Source organism: Mytilus edulis, chromosome 1 (assembly GCF_963676685.1).
Source record: "Mytilus edulis chromosome 1, xbMytEdul2.2, whole genome shotgun sequence".
NCBI classification, from domain to species: Eukaryota; Metazoa; Mollusca; class Bivalvia; order Mytilida; family Mytilidae; genus Mytilus; species Mytilus edulis.
In genome coordinates this window covers 125,078,394-125,101,387 of record NC_092344.1, presented here as the reverse complement: position 1 = coordinate 125,101,387, position 22,994 = coordinate 125,078,394, and the positions used below count along the sequence as shown (strand labels likewise).

General features: G+C 32.8%; 1 protein-coding gene across 1 annotated transcript in view; it reads left to right on the top strand.

The window, feature by feature from the left end:
• Positions 1 to 22,994, top strand: part of LOC139518813 (structural maintenance of chromosomes protein 2-like) — a 36,938-nt gene that overhangs the window by 9,226 nt on the left and 4,718 nt on the right. Inside the window, exons 5-22 of the mRNA XM_071310403.1 lie at positions 665 to 802; positions 1,016 to 1,093; positions 4,052 to 4,264; positions 4,727 to 4,916; positions 5,362 to 5,416; positions 5,928 to 6,048; positions 6,588 to 6,706; positions 7,814 to 7,952; positions 9,046 to 9,192; positions 10,538 to 10,742; positions 11,726 to 11,861; positions 12,324 to 12,448; positions 12,812 to 13,005; positions 13,823 to 13,966; positions 14,403 to 14,597; positions 16,400 to 16,600; positions 18,160 to 18,285; positions 18,593 to 18,744. Of these exons, the coding sequence (XP_071166504.1) occupies positions 665 to 802; positions 1,016 to 1,093; positions 4,052 to 4,264; positions 4,727 to 4,916; positions 5,362 to 5,416; positions 5,928 to 6,048; positions 6,588 to 6,706; positions 7,814 to 7,952; positions 9,046 to 9,192; positions 10,538 to 10,742; positions 11,726 to 11,861; positions 12,324 to 12,448; positions 12,812 to 13,005; positions 13,823 to 13,966; positions 14,403 to 14,597; positions 16,400 to 16,600; positions 18,160 to 18,285; positions 18,593 to 18,744 (2,678 nt within the window). The remainder of the gene's footprint in view (positions 1 to 664; positions 803 to 1,015; positions 1,094 to 4,051; positions 4,265 to 4,726; positions 4,917 to 5,361; positions 5,417 to 5,927; positions 6,049 to 6,587; positions 6,707 to 7,813; positions 7,953 to 9,045; positions 9,193 to 10,537; positions 10,743 to 11,725; positions 11,862 to 12,323; positions 12,449 to 12,811; positions 13,006 to 13,822; positions 13,967 to 14,402; positions 14,598 to 16,399; positions 16,601 to 18,159; positions 18,286 to 18,592; positions 18,745 to 22,994) is intronic.

Here is a 22,994-nt window from a genome sequence, read left to right as displayed (position 1 = left end):
GTGTAAGAAACAAGAACCAGTAAGTTAATAAATCAGATTACTTTGGGTGTATGAAACACTTGTAAAAAGGCTATAAAAATATGTGTTGCTCAAAATGAAAGACAAGTAGGTTGGGATATTTTTTGAAGTCACTATCTTGTTTTCTTTGATTCTGATCCTCAATCATGTACATTCCCCAATATTTGAATTTTGCCAGTGTGTGTCCTTGATCCAATCTACATCCTATTTTGATGAAACAACTGATAAGAAGGAGAAAAGGCTTTGAAGAAATCCTTATAAAATGCTACAAGTTGTATTACGAATTTTGGTGAATTCTCTTATTCACATCATGAAAATGTAATATTTACAGAAAAAAAAATTCAACATAATGACATAATCAATCTTTCTGGGGGATGTGATAAATGATCACTTTTACACATCTCGTGTGTTAACAAATATTACAGATAAGAAAAACTATTCTTCATTGTATTACATGAAATGCATTAAACAGTGTATCTAATTTGCAGAACAGTGTGTATTTGCAGACATTTTAGAAGGTGTTTGACTTGAATATAATTTTCATTCATTGAATAAAATTTCTTTATGATGTCCATTGTCTTTTTTTTTCTATAATGTAAGAATTTTTAGCTTATTCAATGTTGATACAACTGTAATTATATCATAGGTTGTTAAAGAAGATATTACACCAACAATGAGCAAACTAAAAGAGGAGAGATCATCATATCTAGAATATCAGAAAATTATCAGAGAACTGGAACATCTTAACAAGTTATATATAGCTTTCCAGTATGTGTGTGCTGAGGTATTTATACTTTAACATCTATTCAATTTTTGTATAGTTTTCACCGTAGAAAAGGTAATTGTCTCTCACATAAAGTTGAGTTCCCTTTAATATTAGTTATAGTATTCAAATTTTATAAATGTACCATCCATTTAATTAGCCTTAACTTCAGTTGTTGTGGCTATTAAGTCTGCCAGTATCAGTTCAATTTAAATAACTTTACTTTTTATCCAGGAAAGAAAAAAGAAATCAGCTGACGATTTATTAGAGATGCAGGAAACCATAGAGAATACTAAAGTGAAAATGGTCGAGGTGAGATAAAGTTAGATCGGGAAAGTTGAAATAGTCAATTTCTAAAGCTAGATCATTTAAATGGTTGAGGTGAGATAAAGTTAGATCGGGAAAGTTGAAATAGTCAATTTCTAAAGCTAGATCATTTAAATGGTTGAGGTGAGATAAAGTTAGATTGGGAAAGTTGAAATAGTCAATTTCTAAAGCTAGATCATTTAAATGGTTGAGGTGAGATAAAGTTAGATTGGGAAAGTTGAAATAGTCAATTTCTAAAGCTAGATCATTTAAATGGTTGAGGTGAGATAAAGTTAGATTGGGAAAGTTGAAATAGTCAATTTCTAAAGCTAGATCATTTAAATGGTTGAGGTGAGATAGTTAGATTGGGAAAGTTGAAATAGTCAATTTCTAAAGCTAGATCATTTAAATGGTTGAGGTGAGATAAAGTTAGATTGGGAAAGTTGAAATAGTCAATTTCTAAAGCTAGATCATTTAAATGGTTGAGGTGAGATAAAGTTAGATTGGGAAAGTTGAAATAGTCAATTTCTAAAGCTAGATCATTTAAATGGTTGAGGTGAGATAAAGTTAGATTGGGAAAGTTGAAATAGTCAATTTCTAAAGCTAGATCATTTAAATGGTTGAGGTGAGATAAAGTTAGATTGGGAAAGTTGAAATAGTCAATTTCTAAAGCTAGATCATTTAAATGGTTGAGGTGAGATAAAGTTAGATTGGGAAAGTTGAAATGATCAATTTCTATTAAAGCTAGATCATTTAAATGGTTGAGGTTACATAAAGAGAGATCATGACATTAAAGTAAAAACAGGCAATGTAAGGTAAAGCTAGATCATTAAAATAGAAGAGGTCAAATGGATCATTAAAGTTTTAAATGCAATAAGGTAAAGTGAGATTGATAGTAGCTTTCTAGTACAATGATCATGAACTATTTAGGGTGTAACCCATGTAACAATCGCATTCAAAACTACAGTCTGTTTAAAAACAATGTTTTTGGCAGTGCCATATGAAATTTAACCACTCTGCCATGTTTTTGGCAGTGCCATATGAAATTTAATCACTCTGCCATGTTTTTTGCAGTGCCATATGAAATTAAACAACTCTGCCATGTTTTTTGCAGTGCCATATGAAATTTAAACACTCTGCCATGTTTAAGGCAGGGCCATATGAAATTTAACAACTCTGCTAGGTTTTTGTCAGTGCCATATGCAGTGATTTTGCTAGCGCTCGCCACTTTCGTATTTTAAGAAAGGGTTTTCTCATTGACGAAAGTTTTTCAAATCAATTTCGTCACTTTAATTTTGAAAGTGTAAAAAGAATTTCGCAATAAAAACTATAAATCTACCTGTCTTCATGTTTTTGACAAGTTTATGACCTCCAGGTAATTAACATTTTCAACAGGTGTTTCAAGTTGTGATTACAACTAATCCGCTTATCGCCATCAGATGGGTCACTTATCCGTTATTTATTAATTAACCATATAATTGAATGACCATCATTATTATTTCCCCAGGAAAATCAGTCAGTCGGCATTTCAACAACCAGGAGTATAATTTCGTCATTTAATCAAAAATGTAACAACCCGGACAGTTCGCATTTGAATTTCAATATTTCCCAAACGATCACAATCTGAAGATAGTTTGTCGTAGATTCGTCATTCGAAGGCATTTTCGTCATATTTGATTTAAATTTTCCTAAAAAACTTTCGACAATTTCCATTTAAAATAAAGAACTTTAATGTTTTTATTCAAAAAGTTCACGAGAAAATGTTTTAAACAGGTGCTTCCTGTATTGTGTTCTACGCATGCGTAAAAGTATTCCTTTGACTATTTATAGACATTAAAAACGTAAAATACGAAATCATTTAGAATCAATTAAACGAGAGAGACAAATATATATCTCTTACTAAAGGAATTTAAATCGAAAAATGATAATTTCCTGATGAATCCGGACTCGTTTTGAATTTATTATCCACTTGTCACTTCCCGTTTTCGTTTCATTTTAAAACCGAAAGTAGTAAACGTGATCTAGTGTTGATTTGTTTACAACCTCCTTTCAGTCATTATAATCGATCCAGAAAGGATTTTTATACATTTCCAGCTTGATAGAAATGATTTCCAAATATCGACTTAGACGTTTTATAAGGATAATAATTATGCAGTGAAATAATCATTGCAAATTAATTTCTGCTGTGATTCCTTGTTTAAAAAAAAAATAGAATCCAACTTTTGTTGATCAGGAATGACCCCTGGAACAAACTGAAGAGAAATTGTGAACTAAATTTCTGGATTCCATGTCAGAATCTTTCATAAAAATGGCCAATACAGTCAAATCATACATTAACTGCCAATCAAGCTGGTGCCTCAATCCCTTAAAATCTGACTAAGTCAAAAGAGGTAGCTAGTATTAATATACATCATTGTTCCATTGCTTTTACACAAAATAAGGTTGATTTTAATAGCGCGCAAAAGTGACTAAAGCCCTCAAAATCCTAGCTTAAACCCTGGCCATATGAAATTTAACCACTCTGCTAGGTTTTTGGCAGGGCCATATGAAATTTAACAACTCTGCTAGGTTTTTGGCAGTGCCATATGAAATTTAACCATTCTGCCATGTTTTTGGCAGTGCCATATGAAATTTAACCACTCTGCTAGGTTTTTTTCAGTGCCATATAAATTTAACAACTATACCATGTTATTGGCAGTGCCATATGAAATTTAACCATTCTGCCATGTTTTTGGCAGTGCCATATGAAATTTAACCACTCTGCTAGGTTTTTGGCAGTGCCATATGAAATTTAACCACTCTGCCAGGTTTTTGGCAGTGCCATATGAAATTTAACCACTCTGCCAGGTTTTTGGCAGTGCCATATGAAATTTAACCACTCTGCCAAACAACAGTTATGGTCATTGGTTGAAAATGTAATCACTAATGTGCATTTATGAATTTTTAACTTTAACTCTATTCTAGATGAATGACCAAATAAAGGAAATAAGCCAGGTACTTACACGACTGGAGAAGAAACGAGACGAAGAATCAGGAAGTGTATTACAGAAGTTAGAACATAATCTAAGTGAGAAACAGAAAGTAGAGGCCCTTGCTCAAAGTGCTGTCGACAATAAGAAAGAAGGCCTCAAAGCAGAACAGAAAAAAAGGAAAGATCTTGTTAAACAGTCAGATAATGTAAGCATTAATCTGGTACCAGGAATAAATGGGTTAACGAATTAACTTTTATTGACCTCAGTTTTAAGATAACTAAGGGTTCTGATATAAATCTGTTTATAAAGTCTTACTATATCCTGATTCCTCATAGTTAAAAAAAAGTAAAGAAGATATGTGCTATTTACATCACCATATGGTCCTGACTGCGACATCTCCAGCATGGGTGGAAGAGAACAATTTCCATTATTTCATAGATGAGTAACCCAACCCACTTTATCCTGTAATGTACTGTTCAATCACACCAATATTGATAATACACAAAATTAAGAAATGAATTTAAGGCTTCATGATCTTATAACTGACATTAAATACAAGTGTTTAAGCAGTACATCAAATAGTGAATTTACCCTATGTCAATGTATGTGTCAAGAGTATAGGTTTTATTAAATTGATGTTAAAAAAAGGGTTTACTTTTTCTTTTAGGATAAGAAAACTTTACAGTCTAAACAAAAAGAAATAGACAAAGTGGCCAAAGATTTGGAAAAACTACAAGCACAGAGTAATGAAGACCAGGAGGCCTACACTGCAGCTCAAAATAGATTCCAGGCTGTCAGTGCTGGTCTGTCTAGTAATACAGATGGAGAGGACGCTACACTGAATGATCAATTATTAAGTAAGTAACCCTGCCACTCAGATCCCCTCATTTCTTTGGGAACACTTTTTTGCATGTTTTCTGTGTGACTGAGATTCAGAATGTTTACCCTACAAAAGACCAGTTTCAATTGATCTGTAATTCAGAAAGTCTGAATTCCTGTTATTCACATTACACAATTACAAACCATGACAATTAACATTACACAATTACAAACCATGACAATTAACATTACACAATTACAAACCATGACAATCAACATTACACAATTACAAACCATGACAATTAACATTACACAATTACAAACCATGACAATCAACATTACACAATTACAAACCATGACAATTAATAGAATAGATGATTGAATGAAGGAAAATATTTTGACATATGAATGCTGTGAATTTTTGTTTTTACTTTCATATAATTGGAAAGAAATGTTTATTTTTGTTTGCTTATTGTGTTTTAGCTGCCAAGAATGACATCAGTAAAGCTCAGACAGAAACAAAACAGGCTCAGATGAGGTAAACAGGAGATAACTCCATTAACGTTATAATATTATAGTGGTCAGAATTGATGTTGTTAAAATGTAAAGTAATTTGTCAGAAAATAGAAGTAAGCAATGTGGTATGGTTGCCAATGAGACTAACTATCCACCAGATACCAAATGACATGGCTGTATATGAATATTCAGCCTTCAACTACTATACAATTCATACCATTTAGTAAGCTTTAATAAAAGGACCAACATGAAAAAATGTATAACAATTCAAAAACATAATTGAATAACAAACAAAATACATATAAGGCGGACACCAACCGAAAATAACCACTGAATTAATGGTTCCTTTATTTAAAGTGTCACATGAAGAATATGATTTGATTTAAACATTTTTTAAGTGCTTAAAACAATCCCCCTCACCTGGGACAGTGGTATAACAACATACAGTATGAACAAACTGCTCAACAACTAATTAGAATCCATTGGAAAGGGTTTAACTACTCAGATATATACTTTAATGAATTATAACTTAGATTAAAGCATGCTAGAGATGAAGTGAAGAAGAAACAAGCAGAAGTGAAGAAAACAGAACAAGACTACAAGAAAGATACATCTGCTTATGATTCTATCAAGAAAAACATGCAAAACTTAGAGGTAAAATATTGTTGATTGGACATAATCAGAAGCAAATATACCGAACGTACAGGAAAATACAGTTCCATGAGAAATGTATGCAAAATTTAGAAATTAGCAAATAATACAAATAATTTTATCAATGCATTGCCTCGCACAATTTGTCAAAGAAGTTAAATTTACAATAGAATCATAACATTGCATTGGACCCCAAAGAGAAAACCTATGTTTTATAGATATAGAAGCCTTCAAGACATCATATTTAAGTCTGCCAAATAAAACTGGTAATACATCATTTAATGTAGCTGTTTATTGTACATGTTAATAACCAAAAAATAATAAGGATTGATTTTTTTGTGATGTACTTTATATTTCAGGATTTTGAAGTATACTTAAGAAGAATCATTAATGTGTTTTTAATAAAATTCAACTATCCATAAAATACAATGTTTCATTGATTTTAACAAATTGGTTCCATCAGAAAAAATGATCCCACAGTTGGTATTTTAAAACTTCAGAGATAGATGATTTAGTATCTTCTTTTTTATATATATAAATAGAATGAAATGAAGAAATTGGGTTATGAAGAAGGAATAGATGAAAGGTTAGCTGGAGAAAGAAGAACATTGTCACAAGAAGTTCATAGACTGAAAGAACAACTAGATACTTTAGAGGCCAGGTCAGACTTATTCAAATACTCAACAGTAGATATATATTTACTTATCTGTCTTTAAATAAATTTGGCAGGTAACTAACTGGCCCAAATTTTTTTTCACCAAATTTTCATCAACTATCTATGAGGCTGGATTTTTCTCCTCAAGGAACTTGTCACTGGAGTAGAACAGCAGTTCTGCAAGATTTTATGAAACTCTTACACAATGCTTAGACCAAAACTTGCAGACAGATTTATGATTTGGGAAGCGAGTCGCATACCATTTTAGAGTTATGTCCCTTTATAACTTGGAAAATTGCAATTTTTGTTTGTTTCTGCACTGTTACTTCAATTCACCTCACCCAAATTTGATTAAACTCATTCACAATGCTTAAAAGTACGAAACTCGGACAGAGATCATTTACACAGCGAGTTATATACTGTTCTACAGTAATGCCCCTTTTTAACTTTGAATTTTGGGGAGCTTGACCGGGGCATATATGTCCTCAGACACATTCCTCAAAAAATAATTGACTCTAATTCACTGAACATGGTAACTTTCTAGCTAAATGTGCATAGATTTTGAGATATAAAGTTAGAAATTAATGAGTATATGTAGGGATATTGAAATATGTATGATAAGGATAAAACAGGGGCGAAAGATACCATAGGGACATTCAAACTCATAAAAAACAGGTTTAAACAATTGAATCTACACAGGAACACAGTAATGTGGATTACTTTAACTCCTAAATTTACAATATATAAAGGATATATATATATGAGGATGGTTAATAAAAAACAGTTGTAATGATTAATTGATTAATATTTTAATGCCTTCGCAGTGTCAAAGGGGCCATTATGGGTTACCATTGTCCATCCATACATTCAAAAATTAATTTCTGTTCTCTTTCTTTAGTTTGCCACTCAAATGTTACGAAAATTAAACACAATGCTTTTTTCCAGAAAACATATTTATTTGAAATTTTAGTGGCGTCATTTGTACAATTCACTAGTTATGTCCCTTTATAATTTTATATCCATGCAAAGGCATCATCTGTGTTCCGTGGACACATTCTCCATTTATTTGTAATGCATTTATTGTAAAATAAAAATATAAATTTAATTTTACAGATTTCCCCATTTACAATTTGACTACAAAGATCCAGAGAAGAATTTTGATAGAAGGAAAGTTCATGGTTTGGTTTGTAAACTGATAAAAGTTAGAGATGTGAAAACTGCTACGGCATTGGAAGTGGCTGCTGGTGGAAAGGTAGGTATCCCTACAATCTCAGAAAAGTTAAAAAAAAACTTGTGTCAACTTAGAATTGCAAAGTCCTCTCTCCAATCATTACAAAGGAGAAGGTCCCGGTAAGGACCGATTTTTACCTCCAATTTCAGGTTCATCTGACGAAAGATTTTGACCACTTTTTAAACACTTAAATGTCTATTTCATTTGAATCAATTAGTTTATTTGAAAGATTTTAACTGATTTAGTCTTTAAAAACGATCCGATTCAAGCTCAAATATGAAAAATCTACCAAATATGCCAAAAAATTTCATTTTTCAGATGGTTTTTGTCAAAAATGAAAGTGGCTGCATCTGTGTTCATCCTCAACCTTTATATATGTTATGTATTATAAAAAAATACAAGTTACATTTCAATATTAAGGATGAACACGAATGCGTCCACTTTCTTTTTACACGAAAACCATCTAAAATTTAACTAAAATGCTAGAATTTTGAAGATTTCAGTAATTTACCATGACTTAATGGTGCTAGTACCCAATATATGTGCAATGTATTGTCAAAAAGAACCCATATTTATGTAGCAGAAGCATTCTACTGTCCAATAAATAACTAAAAGTTTACTTTTTAACAATTTTGTAAAACTGCTATATTTTGGGGCCAAAATAAAGTGGGCCAAAATAAAGTCTTACTGGACATACTCCTTTTAAAAGTTAATTCTGATATTGCTGATTTATTGAACTGAAATTATTTTAAGTTCAAAATTAAATTTCACTGTTATATCTGATGCATTTGAAAATTGAACTTTTTTGGGGATATTTGATTACTGGATAATATACGTGACAAAACATTGTGTTATTTACACAGGTCTTCTTTTTCAGTGCACTTTACCTGACTTAGAATGAAAAACATTTTGATGATGTCTTCAAAAACAGAAATACATTTGTAAAGAAGGAATTTAATTGATATGTGTACCATGCTTTTTTATTAATGACACAAATGTCACTCCATCCTTCAAGTAAAACCAATTTCTTGCAGCATCTAGTTTATTTATTAAACCATTAATTTAAACCTTTTTCTATAGGATTTGATATAAATGTTTATTTCTTATGTTTCAGTTATACAATGTTGTTGTTGATACTGAAGTTACTGGGAAAAAACTGCTTCAGAAAGGTGAACTGAGAAGACGATACACAATCATACCTCTCAATAAAATATCTGCCAGATGTATAGATCAGGGGGTCGTCAGGAAGGCAGAGGATCTTGTAAGTTAATTTACTGATCGAGGGAGGTGGGGAGGTAATTTGTAGCACAAATGTGAACTGAGGAGACGATACACAATCATACCTCTCAATAAAATATCTGCCAGATGTATAGATCAGGGGGTCGTCAGGAAGGCAGAGGATCTTGTAAGTTAATTTACTGATAGGAGAAGGGCTGGGAGGGGCAGTAATTTGTAGCACAAATGTGAATTGAGGAGAAGATACACAATCATACCTCTCAATAAAATATCTGCCAGGTGTATAGATCAGGGGGGTCATCAGGAAGGCAGAGGATCTTGTAAGTTAATTAACTGATAGAGGGAGGTGGGGAGGTAATTTGTAGCACAAGGTGAACTGAGGAGACGATACACAATCATACCTCTCAATAAAATATCTGCCAGGTGTATAGATCAGGGGGTCGTCTGGAAGGCAGAGGATCTTGTAAGTTAATTTACTGATAGAGGGAGGTGGGGAGGTAATTTGTAGCACGAGGTGAATTGAGGAAACGATACACAATCATACCTCTCAATAAAATATCTGCCAGATGTATAGATCAGGGGGTCGTCAGGAAGGCAGAGGATCTTGTAAGTTAATTTACTGATAGAGGGAGGTGGGGAGGTAATTTGTAGCACGAGGTGAATTGAGGAAACGATACACAATTATACCTCTCAATAAAATATCTGCCAGGTGTATAGATCAGGGGTGTCGTCAGGAAGGCAGAGAATCTTGTAAGTTAATTTACAGGAAGTGGGGGTTAATTTGCAGCAAAAAGGTGAATTAAGGATATAAGGGTCTCTAAATTATCCATTTTAATGATTATAATGACAAACTTTTGTTTTAATTAAGTTTAGTAAAGGGAATGTCAACACAGTATTGTCCTTAATTGTGGAACATGTTTCTATTTTGAGATTGATAAAGAACCTCCGGCCAAAGGGAACCCAGTCGAAGTGGTAGGGGTGTGCCCTAAAATTGAATAGTTTACAACCATTTTAAAGTTAAAGACAATTCGTACAATTAAAGATTAACTCTAAATTTAGTAACTTCATTTGCATTGTACTATGTTTGATTCATTTTCTGTCCAACATTACATAATGATATAGAGTATCCCATAGCAATGTCAACAATGGACAATCTTGACGTCACATACATGATGCCATTTTTTTGTACTTCAGGGGTTCTAATTTTGTATACTTTGTCCTGATGAAGCCGATCTAATCGGCGAAACATGTCGACAATAAAAGATGCAGTTTACTTAAATGTTGTTGTCAATGTAGCGGTATTTTGAGATTGGTAAAGGTAATGTCAACACAGTATTGTCCTTGATAGTGGAACATGTTTCTGTTTTTAGGTTGGTAAAGGGAATGTTAACACAGCTTTGTCATTGATTGGTTTTGAGAAAGATCTGCAGGCAGCAATGGAGTTTGTGTTTGGTTCTGCATTCATCTGTAATGACATGAACACTGCCAAGAAAGTGACATTCGATGAGAGAATCATGAAGAAATCTGTCACATTGGAAGGAGATTCCTTTGATCCTGCTGGAACATTAACAGGAGGTAGGTCAATATATAGCACATAACGAAACATACTCAGGATGAAGGTCAATATATAGCACATAATGAAATATGAATAGGAGGTAGGTCAGTATATAGCACATAATGAAACATTAACAGGAGGTATGTCAAAATATAGCACATAACGAAACATTAACAGAATACAGTGAAACCTGGGTAAACCGAACCCTGATAAAACTGAATTTCAGTTTAACCGAACAATTTTCAAAGTCCTACAAAATTTCCCTATCAATTAACTTTAATCTAACCTGGAAGAAAACGAACCCTGTCAACACCGAATTCTGAATGCTTTTTGAAGGCTCGTTAGTAAATATATATAATTCAGATGCTAACGCAGACTTCTGTTTGCTATTTATTAACGATAAAGTCCGAGAATAAACTGGAACCCTGCTGTTGTTTCTCTCTTATCTTGTGGCAATGTATCAATCAGCAGGTGGCCAGTTTAGTCTGAGAACTCGTGTGTACAAATAATAGTTGAAAATGACGATCTTGATTCAAAAAGCAAAATCGCTCCAAGTCGGACATCATTGAACAATTAATATCTTTACACTCTAGGAGCGTGATTGACGGAGTAGCGTTTGATTTATATGAAAAAAGGTACAATACGTCTATCTTTGTCTACCTAGATTTGATTTTTACATTAATATCTAAATCATGAAAATAGATTGTCTGTTGTGTCGCCTATCGTCCCTTGTCAGTAAGTGCCAAAATTATTTTGATGTTGACTTCTGTTTACCTCTTCAATCTGAACACCTGTGAAAACTGAACAAAACGCAAAGTCCTGTTGGTGTTCGGTTTGGACAGGTTTCACTGTATATAGTATATAATGAAAAGTTCACTAAACACTGATTACTTTTTGTTTTAATATATTATGTGTTTGTCAATATATCTTCTTCCTTTATATAGGTGCCAGTGCTGAGATCAGTTCTATTATGTGGGTTGATTTCTACTCTTTACTATTACAGGTGCCAGGGCTCAGACTGGTTCCATTCTGCAGAAACTTCAACAGTTTCAAGAAACAGAAACACTATTGAGAGAGAAATCAGAGAAATTACAACACATAGAAAACCAACTGGCTTCCATAAAGAAAACTGCTGATAGGTATTTATTTATACACTTACTCTATACAGGTGCCCATAACCTGTTAGTAGATGAAACAATATTTGACACAAAAAAATCCACTAATTAGTAGCTTACATTTCAAAGGCAAACCCATCAGTAGCTAACATTCTGCGGGTCAATTTATTTGACATTACTAATATGTGATTTGAATTGTTAAATTTCGGCTCTCCCTTGACACCATCTGCGAGTATGATCTTGAGGAAACGATGATAGTCCGTCGGAAGGGGACGATAAATGGCTGACCCGTGTTAAGAGAGAGCCATATCTCTTGCACGTTAAAGACACCCTTGTAGATTTCGAAAAAGAGTAGGCTAATGCCGCTACAAGGCAGCACTCACACCCGCAAAGTGGAAAGGGATTAATATAAATTGCAAAACTTGTTTCCCCATCCACTATAAATAAATATGTTTAAACTAATTGACAAATTTCTTTGTTTCACAGATATACTACTATAAAACAACAATATGATCTGAAAGTGAATGAATCGGAATTACTTAAAGCCAGACTGGAACAGAGTTCTCATCACCAACAGTTAGAGGAAATCAACTCACTGCAGGCCTCTATAGGTAAGTCTGTCTTATAAAAAAAAGAATTGATGATTGTTTTGTTTCCATTCTCTGACTTTAGTCTGCCTCAACCAAATGTTATGAAACTTATACACCATGCTTATTAACACAAAACATAGATCAAGTTCTGAATTAGGTGGCATTACTTTTAATGTTCTTGAGTTAGGCCCCTTTATAAACATAAAAATTACTGGATTTATAGGTTCAATTTTCTGACATGTAAGTTTGCCTCAATCAAGTGTTATAAAACTTAAACACAATGCTTATAATCACAAAACAGTCAACTACATGAATCCTGCATTTGTACACATGTGGAAGTTTGCTCATAGATCCATTCTCCATATCATGTGACATTTATTATAGTTGAACAAGAAGGAATAACTAAGAATGCAGAAGAAGTACAAAAGAAGGCTTCACAGAAAGTCAAAGATCTGGAAGATAAAATAAAGAATGCTAAAGCCATCAGAGAGAAAGAATTGAAGGAGGCGGAGACTAATGTAGGGAAATCTAAGAAAAAGATGGAGGAATCAAGCAAAAAAATGAAAGAAAAATACCAGGTATATATATTAAACAAAAAAGGAAAAAATTATAAAAAATATCTGATATTTATTTTAACACAAGGAAGATTAAAAAAAAATACAAAGTATTTATAAAGGAATAAAATAAACAAAATATCAGTGTATTATCATTAACCTACAGAAAATAACACATGATCAGTAGAAATATAACCACTAAAATCCAACCTTCTAGTAAATGTGTTATTACAAATATAGCAGAAATACAATGTCCATGCACCAAAGAATACTGTTTTTCTTGATTGGTACAAGCGTTTGACAATTGTTTACCTGAAAATTGAATGGCATTGAAAGCCTACAAACATAGAATAATGAGTTTTTATCTAAAAATATTAATCACTCAAGTTTGTTGGAATTTTGTTTAAAAGATTAGAAATTAAATGAAAATTTAATTATTACATTGGTTGCAATGAATCACATTGATTTCCTCAGTGAAATAAAAATTGATAAATTCAAGTGTGAAATAGACGTGGTTATTTCATTCCTCTGAGGTCACAAAACAATGGGCATATCAAGACATTGTCTATAATGTCGGATCAAAACAAATTGTGAATTTGTAGAAAATGATATAGTTCCTTACATTTTCTACTTTATAATAAAAATTTCCATTACCCAATGTTATGAAAAGAATAATAAAAAAATTCAAATATAAAAAAATATTCAATTTGTGACCAAACAACACTGATAATTAACTCATGCCCCACGCGCGTTCATGAATTATGTGTTGTTCGGTTACTTGTTGAATATTTTTCTCAATATGAGTTTTTCCATTATTTAATCTATAATTATTGCTATGTAGGAAACAGATAGCATTAAACTTGAAGTAGAAGAACTGGAAAAAGACATAAAGAATTATGAAGAACAATTAACAACAGTTGATGATACCATGAAACAGTTTGATGAACAGATTGAGGATCTTGTCTCTAAAATGAAAGAAACTAAGGTATTGTAGGATTGTATGATTTTTGATTTTAGTTCATTTTTATGTTTGGAAGTTTAGTATGATGTCCATAATCACGTAACTACTACACATTTTTGGTTTAGGGGTCAGTTGAAGTGTTCCTCTGGGTGCAGGATTTTCTTGCTGTGTTGAAGACCCATTGGTTTTCCATTGCTTTCTGCTCTTTGGTCAGGTTGTTGTCTCTTTGACACAATTCCCTTTTCCATACTCAATTTTATGTCAACTCGTAAAATGTTCTAAGGAAATCATTGATACAAATCATCAACCAATTAGGTCTTATCTGTTGAAGTAATGTGTTTAAATAGTTTGTGATATTAATGTGCATAAAACAGAATTCAAATAAAATACTAGATAATATAGCTATCATTGAGAATGTACTAGCTTTAGTGCTTTAGGAAGTTTAAATTGTTGATTCTAGGATGATGTGAAAGAGGCCCAATCTGAAGTAACCAAACAGAAGGAACTTCTAAAGGCTTGTAATAAAGACATCAACAAAAAGGTGGACGAACAAAAACATCTCACGAAGGATCTCCATGCTTCTGAACTGAAAATACAGGAAATGGAACATAAAATAGCTAAATACCAAACAGATTCTAAAAACGCTGCAAAACAGGTGATTATAACATAAAATAGATAAATAATAAACAGATTCTAAAAATGCTGCAAATAGGTGATTATAACATAAAATAGCTAAATACCAAACAGATTCTAAAACTGCTGCTAAACAGGTAACTATAACATAAAATAGCTAAATACCAAACAGATTCTAAAACAGCTGCAAAACAGGTAACTAACATAAAATAGCTAAATACCAAACAGATTCTAAAACAGCTGCAAAACAGGTCACTATAACATAAAATAGCTAAATACCAAACAGATTCTAAAACAGCTGCTAAACAGGTAACTATAACATAAAATAGCTAAATACCAAACAGATTCTAAAACAACTGCAAAACAGGTTACTATAACATAAAATAGCTAAATACCAAACAGATTCTAAAACAGCTGCAAAACAGGTTACTATACAGTTATTTAGTGTTTTTTATAAATTTCTGATATGACATTCAGAAGGTCTTGAACTTAATTCATTGAAAGGGCGACGAGCATATCATGAGCTGTGGGTTTTTTTGACAAATTAAATTTAATACTTCAAATTATACATGTGAAGTAAATATATAGAAACAAATTGCCAGTTACATGTTTCTAAGTGTAAAATAATCAAGTTATTTGACAGGTGGATAGTTTATTAAAAAAAAATATGTTCTATAACCCGAATGATAGTTTATTACAAAATAACTTTGTTTTTTGACAGGTGAATAGTTTATTACAAAATAACTTTGTTTTCTGACAGGTGGATAGTTTATTACAAAATAACTTTGTTTTTTGACAGGTGAATAGTTTATTACAAAATAACTTTGTTTTCTGTCAGGTGGATAGTTTATTACAAAATAACTTTGTTTTTTGACAGGTGAATAGTTTATTACAAAATAACTTTGTTTTTTGACAGGTGAATAGTTTATTACAAAATAACTTTGTTTTCTGACAGGTGGATAGTTTATTACAAAATAACTTTGTTTTTTGACAGGTGAATAGTTTATTACAAAATAACTTTGTTTTCTGACAGGTGGATAGTTTATTACAAAATAACTTTGTTTTTTGACAGGTGAATAGTTTATTGCAAAATAACTTTGTTTTCTGACAGGTGGATAGTTTATTACAAAATAACTTTGTTTTCTGACAGGTGAATAGTTTATTACAAAATAACTTTGTTTTCTGTCAGGTGGATAGTTTATTACAAAATAACTTTGTTTTATGACAGGTGGATAGTTTATTACAAAATAACTTTGTTTTTTGACAGGTGAATAGTTTATTACAAAATAACTTTGTTTTCTGACAGGTGGATAGTTTATTACAAAATAACTTTGTTTTTTGACAGGTGAATAGTTTATTGCAAAAGAACTTTGTTTTCTGACAGGTGGATAGTTTATTACAAAATAACTTTGTTTTCTGACAGGTGAATAGTTGGTGAATAGTTTATTGCAAAAGAACTTTGTTTTCTGACAGGTGGATAGTTTATTACAAAATAACTTTGTTTTCTGTCAGGTGGATAGTTTATTACAAAATAACTTTGTTTTATGACAGGTGGATAGTTTATTACAAAATAACTTTGTTTTTTGACAGGTGAATAGTTTATTACAAAATAACTTTGTTTTCTGACAGGTGGATAGTTTATTACAAAATAACTTTGTTTTTTGACAGGTGAATAGTTTATTGCAAAAGAACTTTGTTTTCTGACAGGTGGATAGTTTATTACAAAATAACTTTGTTTTCTGACAGGTGAATAGTTTATTACAAAATAACTTTGTTTTATGACAGGTGGATAGTTTATTACAAAATAACTTTGTTTTTCGACAGGTGGATAGTTTATTACAAAACTATGATTGGATAGCTGATGAGAAGAAATACTTTGGACAACAAAACACAGCTTATGATTTTAAAGCAAATGATCCCAAGGAGGCGGAGAGAAGAATCCAGAAACTTACAGATACTAAGGATAAATTGTCTAAAAGTGTTAACATGAGAGCTATGAACATGTTAGGGAAGGCTGAGGAACAGGTAAAGAATATTTGATGAAATGAATTATATATAGATGTGGGGGAGGGGACAGGGAAATGGATTGGTAAGAGATGGAGGATCTTGGTAAAAAAAAAAACAGAAGTGTTATGAATTTTTTAGAGACCATGTAAGAGTAATGGAAAGGCAAAAGAAAGAAGGAAATAAACATGAATTTCTGGCAAACTTGAACAATATTATTACATTGGTTGCAGTGAGTTGCATTGAATTCCAAGTTAAATAAAAACCGATAAATAATCAGTGGTATTTAACTCTCTGACCTCATACAACAATAGGCGCTACCAAGACGTAATCAAAACAAATTGTGGATGCTTAGAAAAAAGATATAGGTCCTTACATTTTCTACATTAATTTCATAAAAAAAGTCATTTGCCAATGTAATAAAAAGAATAACTCATCAAAGAATTCAAATAGAGAAAAATATTAAGTTGTGACTGAGCATCAAAGCTAATTAACTAATGCACTATGGGCATTCGTGAATTAATTTGTTGTTCTGTCACAAGTTGAATACTTTTTATGGCCCCGCAACGAAGTTGTCGGTGCCATATAGTTTTACCCTTGTCAGAAATTCTGAAATTCCGTCGTTCCGCAACAAAACATTGTACAGAGTTTTTTTCTAAACGCCTTCAGGTATTGGGCTGATTTTTGATATGTGAGTTAACCATGATGAGTTACAGATCAAGTTTAAGTTTTGTTCCGCTCCACTAAATTTTGCTGAAATTATGGGCTTTGGACTTTGATAAATTATTGAAAATCACAGTTATACAGACTTTTTTTCTAAACACTTTCTGATATTGGGATGATTTTTGGCATATTAGTTAACCAAGATGAGTTACAGAGCAAGTTAAAGTTTTGTTCCCCTTGGCTAATTTTTGACGAAATTACGGGCTTTGGACTTAGATAAATCGTTGAAAATCACAGTTAAAACTTAAAGGCACTTTTTTCCAAATGCTTTCAGATATTGGGCTGATTTTTAGTATGGTAGTTACTCATGATAAGTTACAGATCATGTTGAAGTTTCGTTCCGCTCTGCTAACTTTTGCCAAAATTAAGGGTTTACAACTTTGAAAATTGTTGAAAATCACATTTATATGGACATTTTTCAAAACGCCTCCAGATTTTGAGCTGATTTTTCAGAGACTACCATCATGTTTGTGTCCACATGTGTTATTGAAATTGCACATTTTAAATATTTTTGAGACGGGGCCATTCATGTCGCTTTGACATATCTAGTCTCTATTTGAATTCTTCGATATGTTATTCTATAAATCTAATAGGATTCAATTCTATTTCGTTTTATTTGTGAAACAGACTACCAACATACATGATTCAATGACCAAGTTGGCTGCTGTTTCTATGAAGTGCATATTTTAAAAGTGTTGGACAACTTTCTCTATTCATAACTGATTTTAATGATAGAAGTGACTTCATTTACAATATAACTTATAAAATTTTAAATCAAAATATTAATCTGCTCTTATCCCTCGTTAGGATTTCTGTAGAATTTTAATTTATTACCTGGATTGAATGTTCTTTTCCAGTATGCAGATTTAATGAAGAAAAGAAAGATTGTACTGAATGATAAAGCTAAAATAGCTGCTGTTATTGCAGAACTTGATCAGAAAAAGAATGAGGCTTTGAAAAAGGCTTGGGAACAAGTAAATAAGGTAAGTTAGATTTCAGAAAAATAATGAGGCTTTGAAAAAGGTTTAGAAACAAGTTAATATGGTCTGATGTCATTAAAAAAACAAGTTTTTGAAAAAAGTTATAACTTCAAATATCAGAAAAAAAACGAGGCTTTGAAACAAGTTAATATTTTCGTATTACAGAAAATTATGCAACAACAAGAAAGCGTTGGAACTAATTTATAAGTTTTAAGCTACTGAAAAATAATACGGTGTTGAGAAGGCTTTGGAACAAGTAAATACAGCCAGATATCAGAAAATAATATATGTATGTGTTAATATTTAATAGGACTTTAGTTCAATCTTCTCAACGTTGCTGCCTGGTGCCAGAGCCAAGTTATCTCCCCCTGAAGGTCAATCAGTATTAGATGGGTTGGAGGTCAAAGTTGGATTCGGCGATGTGTGGAAAGAATCTCTCAGTGAATTGAGTGGTGGACAGAGGTAAGTTAAATCCTCCTGAGGTCAATCCTTATCAGATGGGTTGGAGGTCAAAGTTTGATTCAATGATGCATGGAAGGAATCTCTCAGTGAATTGAATGATAAGTTATTTCCCCTTAAAGGTCAATCTATATCATGGGTTGGAGAGCAAAGTTTGATTCAATGATGCATGGAAGGAATTTCTCAGTGAATTGAGTGGTCAGTTATCTCCCCTTGAAGGTCAATCTTTATCATATGGGTTGGAGGTCAAAGTTCGATTCAATGATGCATGGAAGAATCTCTCAGTGAATTGAATGGTAAGTTATCTCCCCTTGAAGGTCAATCTTAATCATGGGTTGGAGGTCAAAGTTTGATTTAATGATGCATGGAAGAATCTTTCAGTGAATCGAGTGGTAAGTTATCTCCCCTTGAAGGTCAATCTTTATCATGGGTTGGAGGTCAAAGTTTGATTCAGTGATGCATGGAAGAATCTTTCAGTGAATCGAGTGGTAAGTTATCTCCCCTTGAAGGTCAATCTTTATCATGGGTTGGAGGTCAAAGTTTGATTCAGTGATGCATGGAAGAATCTCTCAGTGAATTGAGTAGTCAGTTATCTCCCCTTGAAGGTCAATCTTTATCATGGGTCGAGGGTCACAGTTTGATTCAATGATGCATGGAATAATCTCTCAGTGAATTGAGAGGTAAGTTATCTCCCCTTGAAGGTTAATCCATATCATGGGTTTGAGGTCAAATTTATGTTTAGGTCATGGTTCTAGAGGCTTCCTCACAAATTTGTATTAAAATCCAATATGGTGTCCATAACATGTGTTTACTTTTGCACATTTGAAAAAAAATATTTCTGACAAAAGTCAGATTTCTCTTGCCTAAAGGGATTTATATTTATATTGCAGATTATATTTCTGATTCTGTGAGCAATTATAGTTTTATTAAATTCTCCCAAACAGCAACATACTGATTTTGTCAACTGAGACTTGTAAATTTGAACTATTTGAATAAAAGGGCATATACATTGTAATTTACATGATAAAGGAAAATTATAATTAAAGACAACAATTTATCAAGAAATAATTCCTTTTTATTCATTAAAAACAAAATCTTCTTGCAAGATTGTAAATTGGCAACTTCCGGATCCATTTCCTGTCAGAAAACATTGAAGATATTCAATTGCACATGGTTTTGAACAAATCTACCTGAATATTCTTACCAGATATTCGATTACACGATGAAATTGACATTGAGCATATAGATAAGGGTTTGGTAGTACAGACAACTACAGCATAAAAAACTGTGCCACTTCACATGTTTTACTTCTTTACGTTCGTTAAATCAGAGAACATTGAATATCGATTAACTGCGTCTCTTATACGCTTTCTTTTAATCTTATTCACAGTTTCTTTCAAATGCAAAGACGACAAACATTAAGTTTTATACGATGGCGTAGCGGACATGAAAAAAATCTTCCAAAAAAATGGCAAAAAAAGAATTTGAGTCAGCGAGTTTATTTTAGGTCGGTCGCGTTTGGGCAAACATACAATCTTTTTATTTTAGCCTTGCCTTCAATAAACTACTGCATATCATTTGTTAAAGCGTTATAAGCATCTCTTTCTAGGTCACTGATAGCCTTGGCCCTGATTTAGCCATGTTATTATTCAAGCCAGCACCATTATATATCTCGTCCTTTCTCTTTCTATGTCACTGATAGCCTTGTCCCTGATTTTAGCCATGTTGTTATTCAAGCCAGCACTATTATATATCTTGTCCATTTTCTTTCTAGGTCACTGATAGCCCTGTCCCTGATTTTAGCCATGTTGTTATTCAAGCCAGCACCATTATATATCTCGTCAATTTTCTTTCTAGGTCACTGATAGCCTTGTCCCTGATTTTAGCCATGTTTTTATTCAAGCCAGCACCATTATATATCTTGTCCATTCTCTTTCTAGATCACTGATAGCCTTGTCCCTGATTTTAGCCATGTTGTTATTCAAGCCAGCACCGTTATATATCCTGTTAATTCTCTTTCTAGATCACTGATAGCCTTGTCCCTGATTTTGGCCATGTTGTTATTCAAGCCAGCACCGTTATATATCCTGTTAATTCTCTTTCTAGATCACTGATAGCCTTGTCCCTGATTTAGCCATGTTGTTATTTAAGCCAGCACCATTATATATCCTGTCCATTCTCTTTCTAGGTCACTGATAGCCTTGTCCCTGATTTTAGCCATGTTATTTAAGCCAGCACCATTATATATCCTGTTAATTCTCTTTCTAGATCACTGATAGCTTTGTCCCTGATTTTAGCCATGTTGTTATTTAAGCCAGCACCGTTATATATCTTGTCCATTCTCTTTCTAGGTCACTGATAGCCTTGTCCCTGATTTTAGCCATGTTGTTATTTAAGCCAGCACCATTATATATCCTGTTAATTCTCTTTCTAGATCACTGATAGCCTTGTTCCTGATTTTAGCCATGTTGTTATTCAAGCCAACACCATTATATATCTTGTCCATTCTCTTTCTAGGTCACTGATAGCCTTGTCCCTGATTTTAGCCATATTGTTATTCAAGCCAGCACCATTATATATCCTGTTAATTCTCTTTTTAGATCACTGATAGCCTTGTCCCTGATTTTAGCCATGTTGTTATTTAAGCCAGCACCATTATATATCCTGTTAATTCTCTTTCTAGATCACTGATAGCCTTGTCCCTGATTTTAGCCATGTTGTTATTTAAGCCAGCACCGTTATATATCTTGTCCATTCTCTTTATAGGTCACTGATAGCCTTGTCCCTGATTTTAGCCATGTTGTTATTTAAGCCAGCACCATTATATATCCTGTTAATTCTCTTTCTAGATCACTGATAGCCTTGTCCCTGATTTTAGCCATGTTGTTATTCAAGCCAGCACCATTATATATCTTGTCCATTCTCTTTCTAGGTCACTGATAGCCTTGTCCCTGATTTTAGCCATATTGTTATTCAAGCCAGCACCATTATATATCCTGTTAATTCTCTTTTTAGATCACTGATAGCCTTGTCCCTGATTTTAGCCATGTTGTTATTCAAGCCAGCACCATTATATATCCTGTTAATTCTCTTTCTAGATCACTGATAGCCTTGTCCCTGATTTTAGCCATGTTGTTATTCAAGCCAGCACCATTATATATCCTGTTAATTCTCTTTCTAGATCACTGGTAGCCTTGTCCCTGATTTTAGCCATGTTGTTATTCAAGCCAGCACCATTATATATCTTGTCTATTTTCTTTCTAGATCACTGATTGCCTTGTCCCTGATTTTAGCCATGTTGTTATTCAAGCCAGCACCATTATATATCCTGTTAATTCTCTTTCTAGATCACTGATAGCCTTGTCCCTGATTTTAGCCATGTTGTTATTCAAGCCAGCACCATTATATATCCTGTTAATTCTCTTTCTAGATCACTGATAGCCTTGTCCCTGATTTTAGCTATGTTGTTATTCAAGCCAGCACCATTATATATCCTGTTAATTCTCTTTCTAGATCACTGATAGCCTTGTCCCTGATTTTAGCCATGTTGTTATTCAAGCCAGCACCATTATATATCCTGTTAATTCTCTTTCTAGATCACTGATAGCCTTGTCCCTGATTTTAGCCATGTTGTTATTCAAGCCAGCACCATTATATATCCTGTTAATTCTCTTTCTAGATCACTGATAGCCTTGTCCCTGATTTTAGCCATGTTGTTATTCAAGCCAGCACCATTATATATCCTGTTAATTCTCTTTCTAGATCACTGATAGCCTTGTCCCTGGTTTTAGCCATGTTGTTATTCAAGCCAGCACCATTATATATCCTGTTAATTCTCTTTCTAGATCACTGATAGCCTTGTCCCTGATTTTAGCCATGTTGTTATTCAAGCCAGCACCATTATATATCCTGTTAATTCTCTATCTAGATCACTGATAGCCTTGTCCCTGATTTTAGCCATGTTGTTATTCAAGCCAGCACCATTATATATCCTGTTAATTCTCTTTCTAGATCACTGATAGCCTTGTCCCTGATTTTAGCCATGTTGTTATTCAAGCCAGCACCATTATATATCCTGTTAATTCTCTTTCTAGATCACTGATAGCCTTGTCCCTGATTTTAGCCATGTTGTTATTCAAGCCAGCACCATTATATATCCTGTTAATTCTCTATCTAGATCACTGATAGCCTTGTCCCTGATTTTAGCCATGTTGTTATTCAAGCCAGCACCATTATATATCCTGTTAATTCTC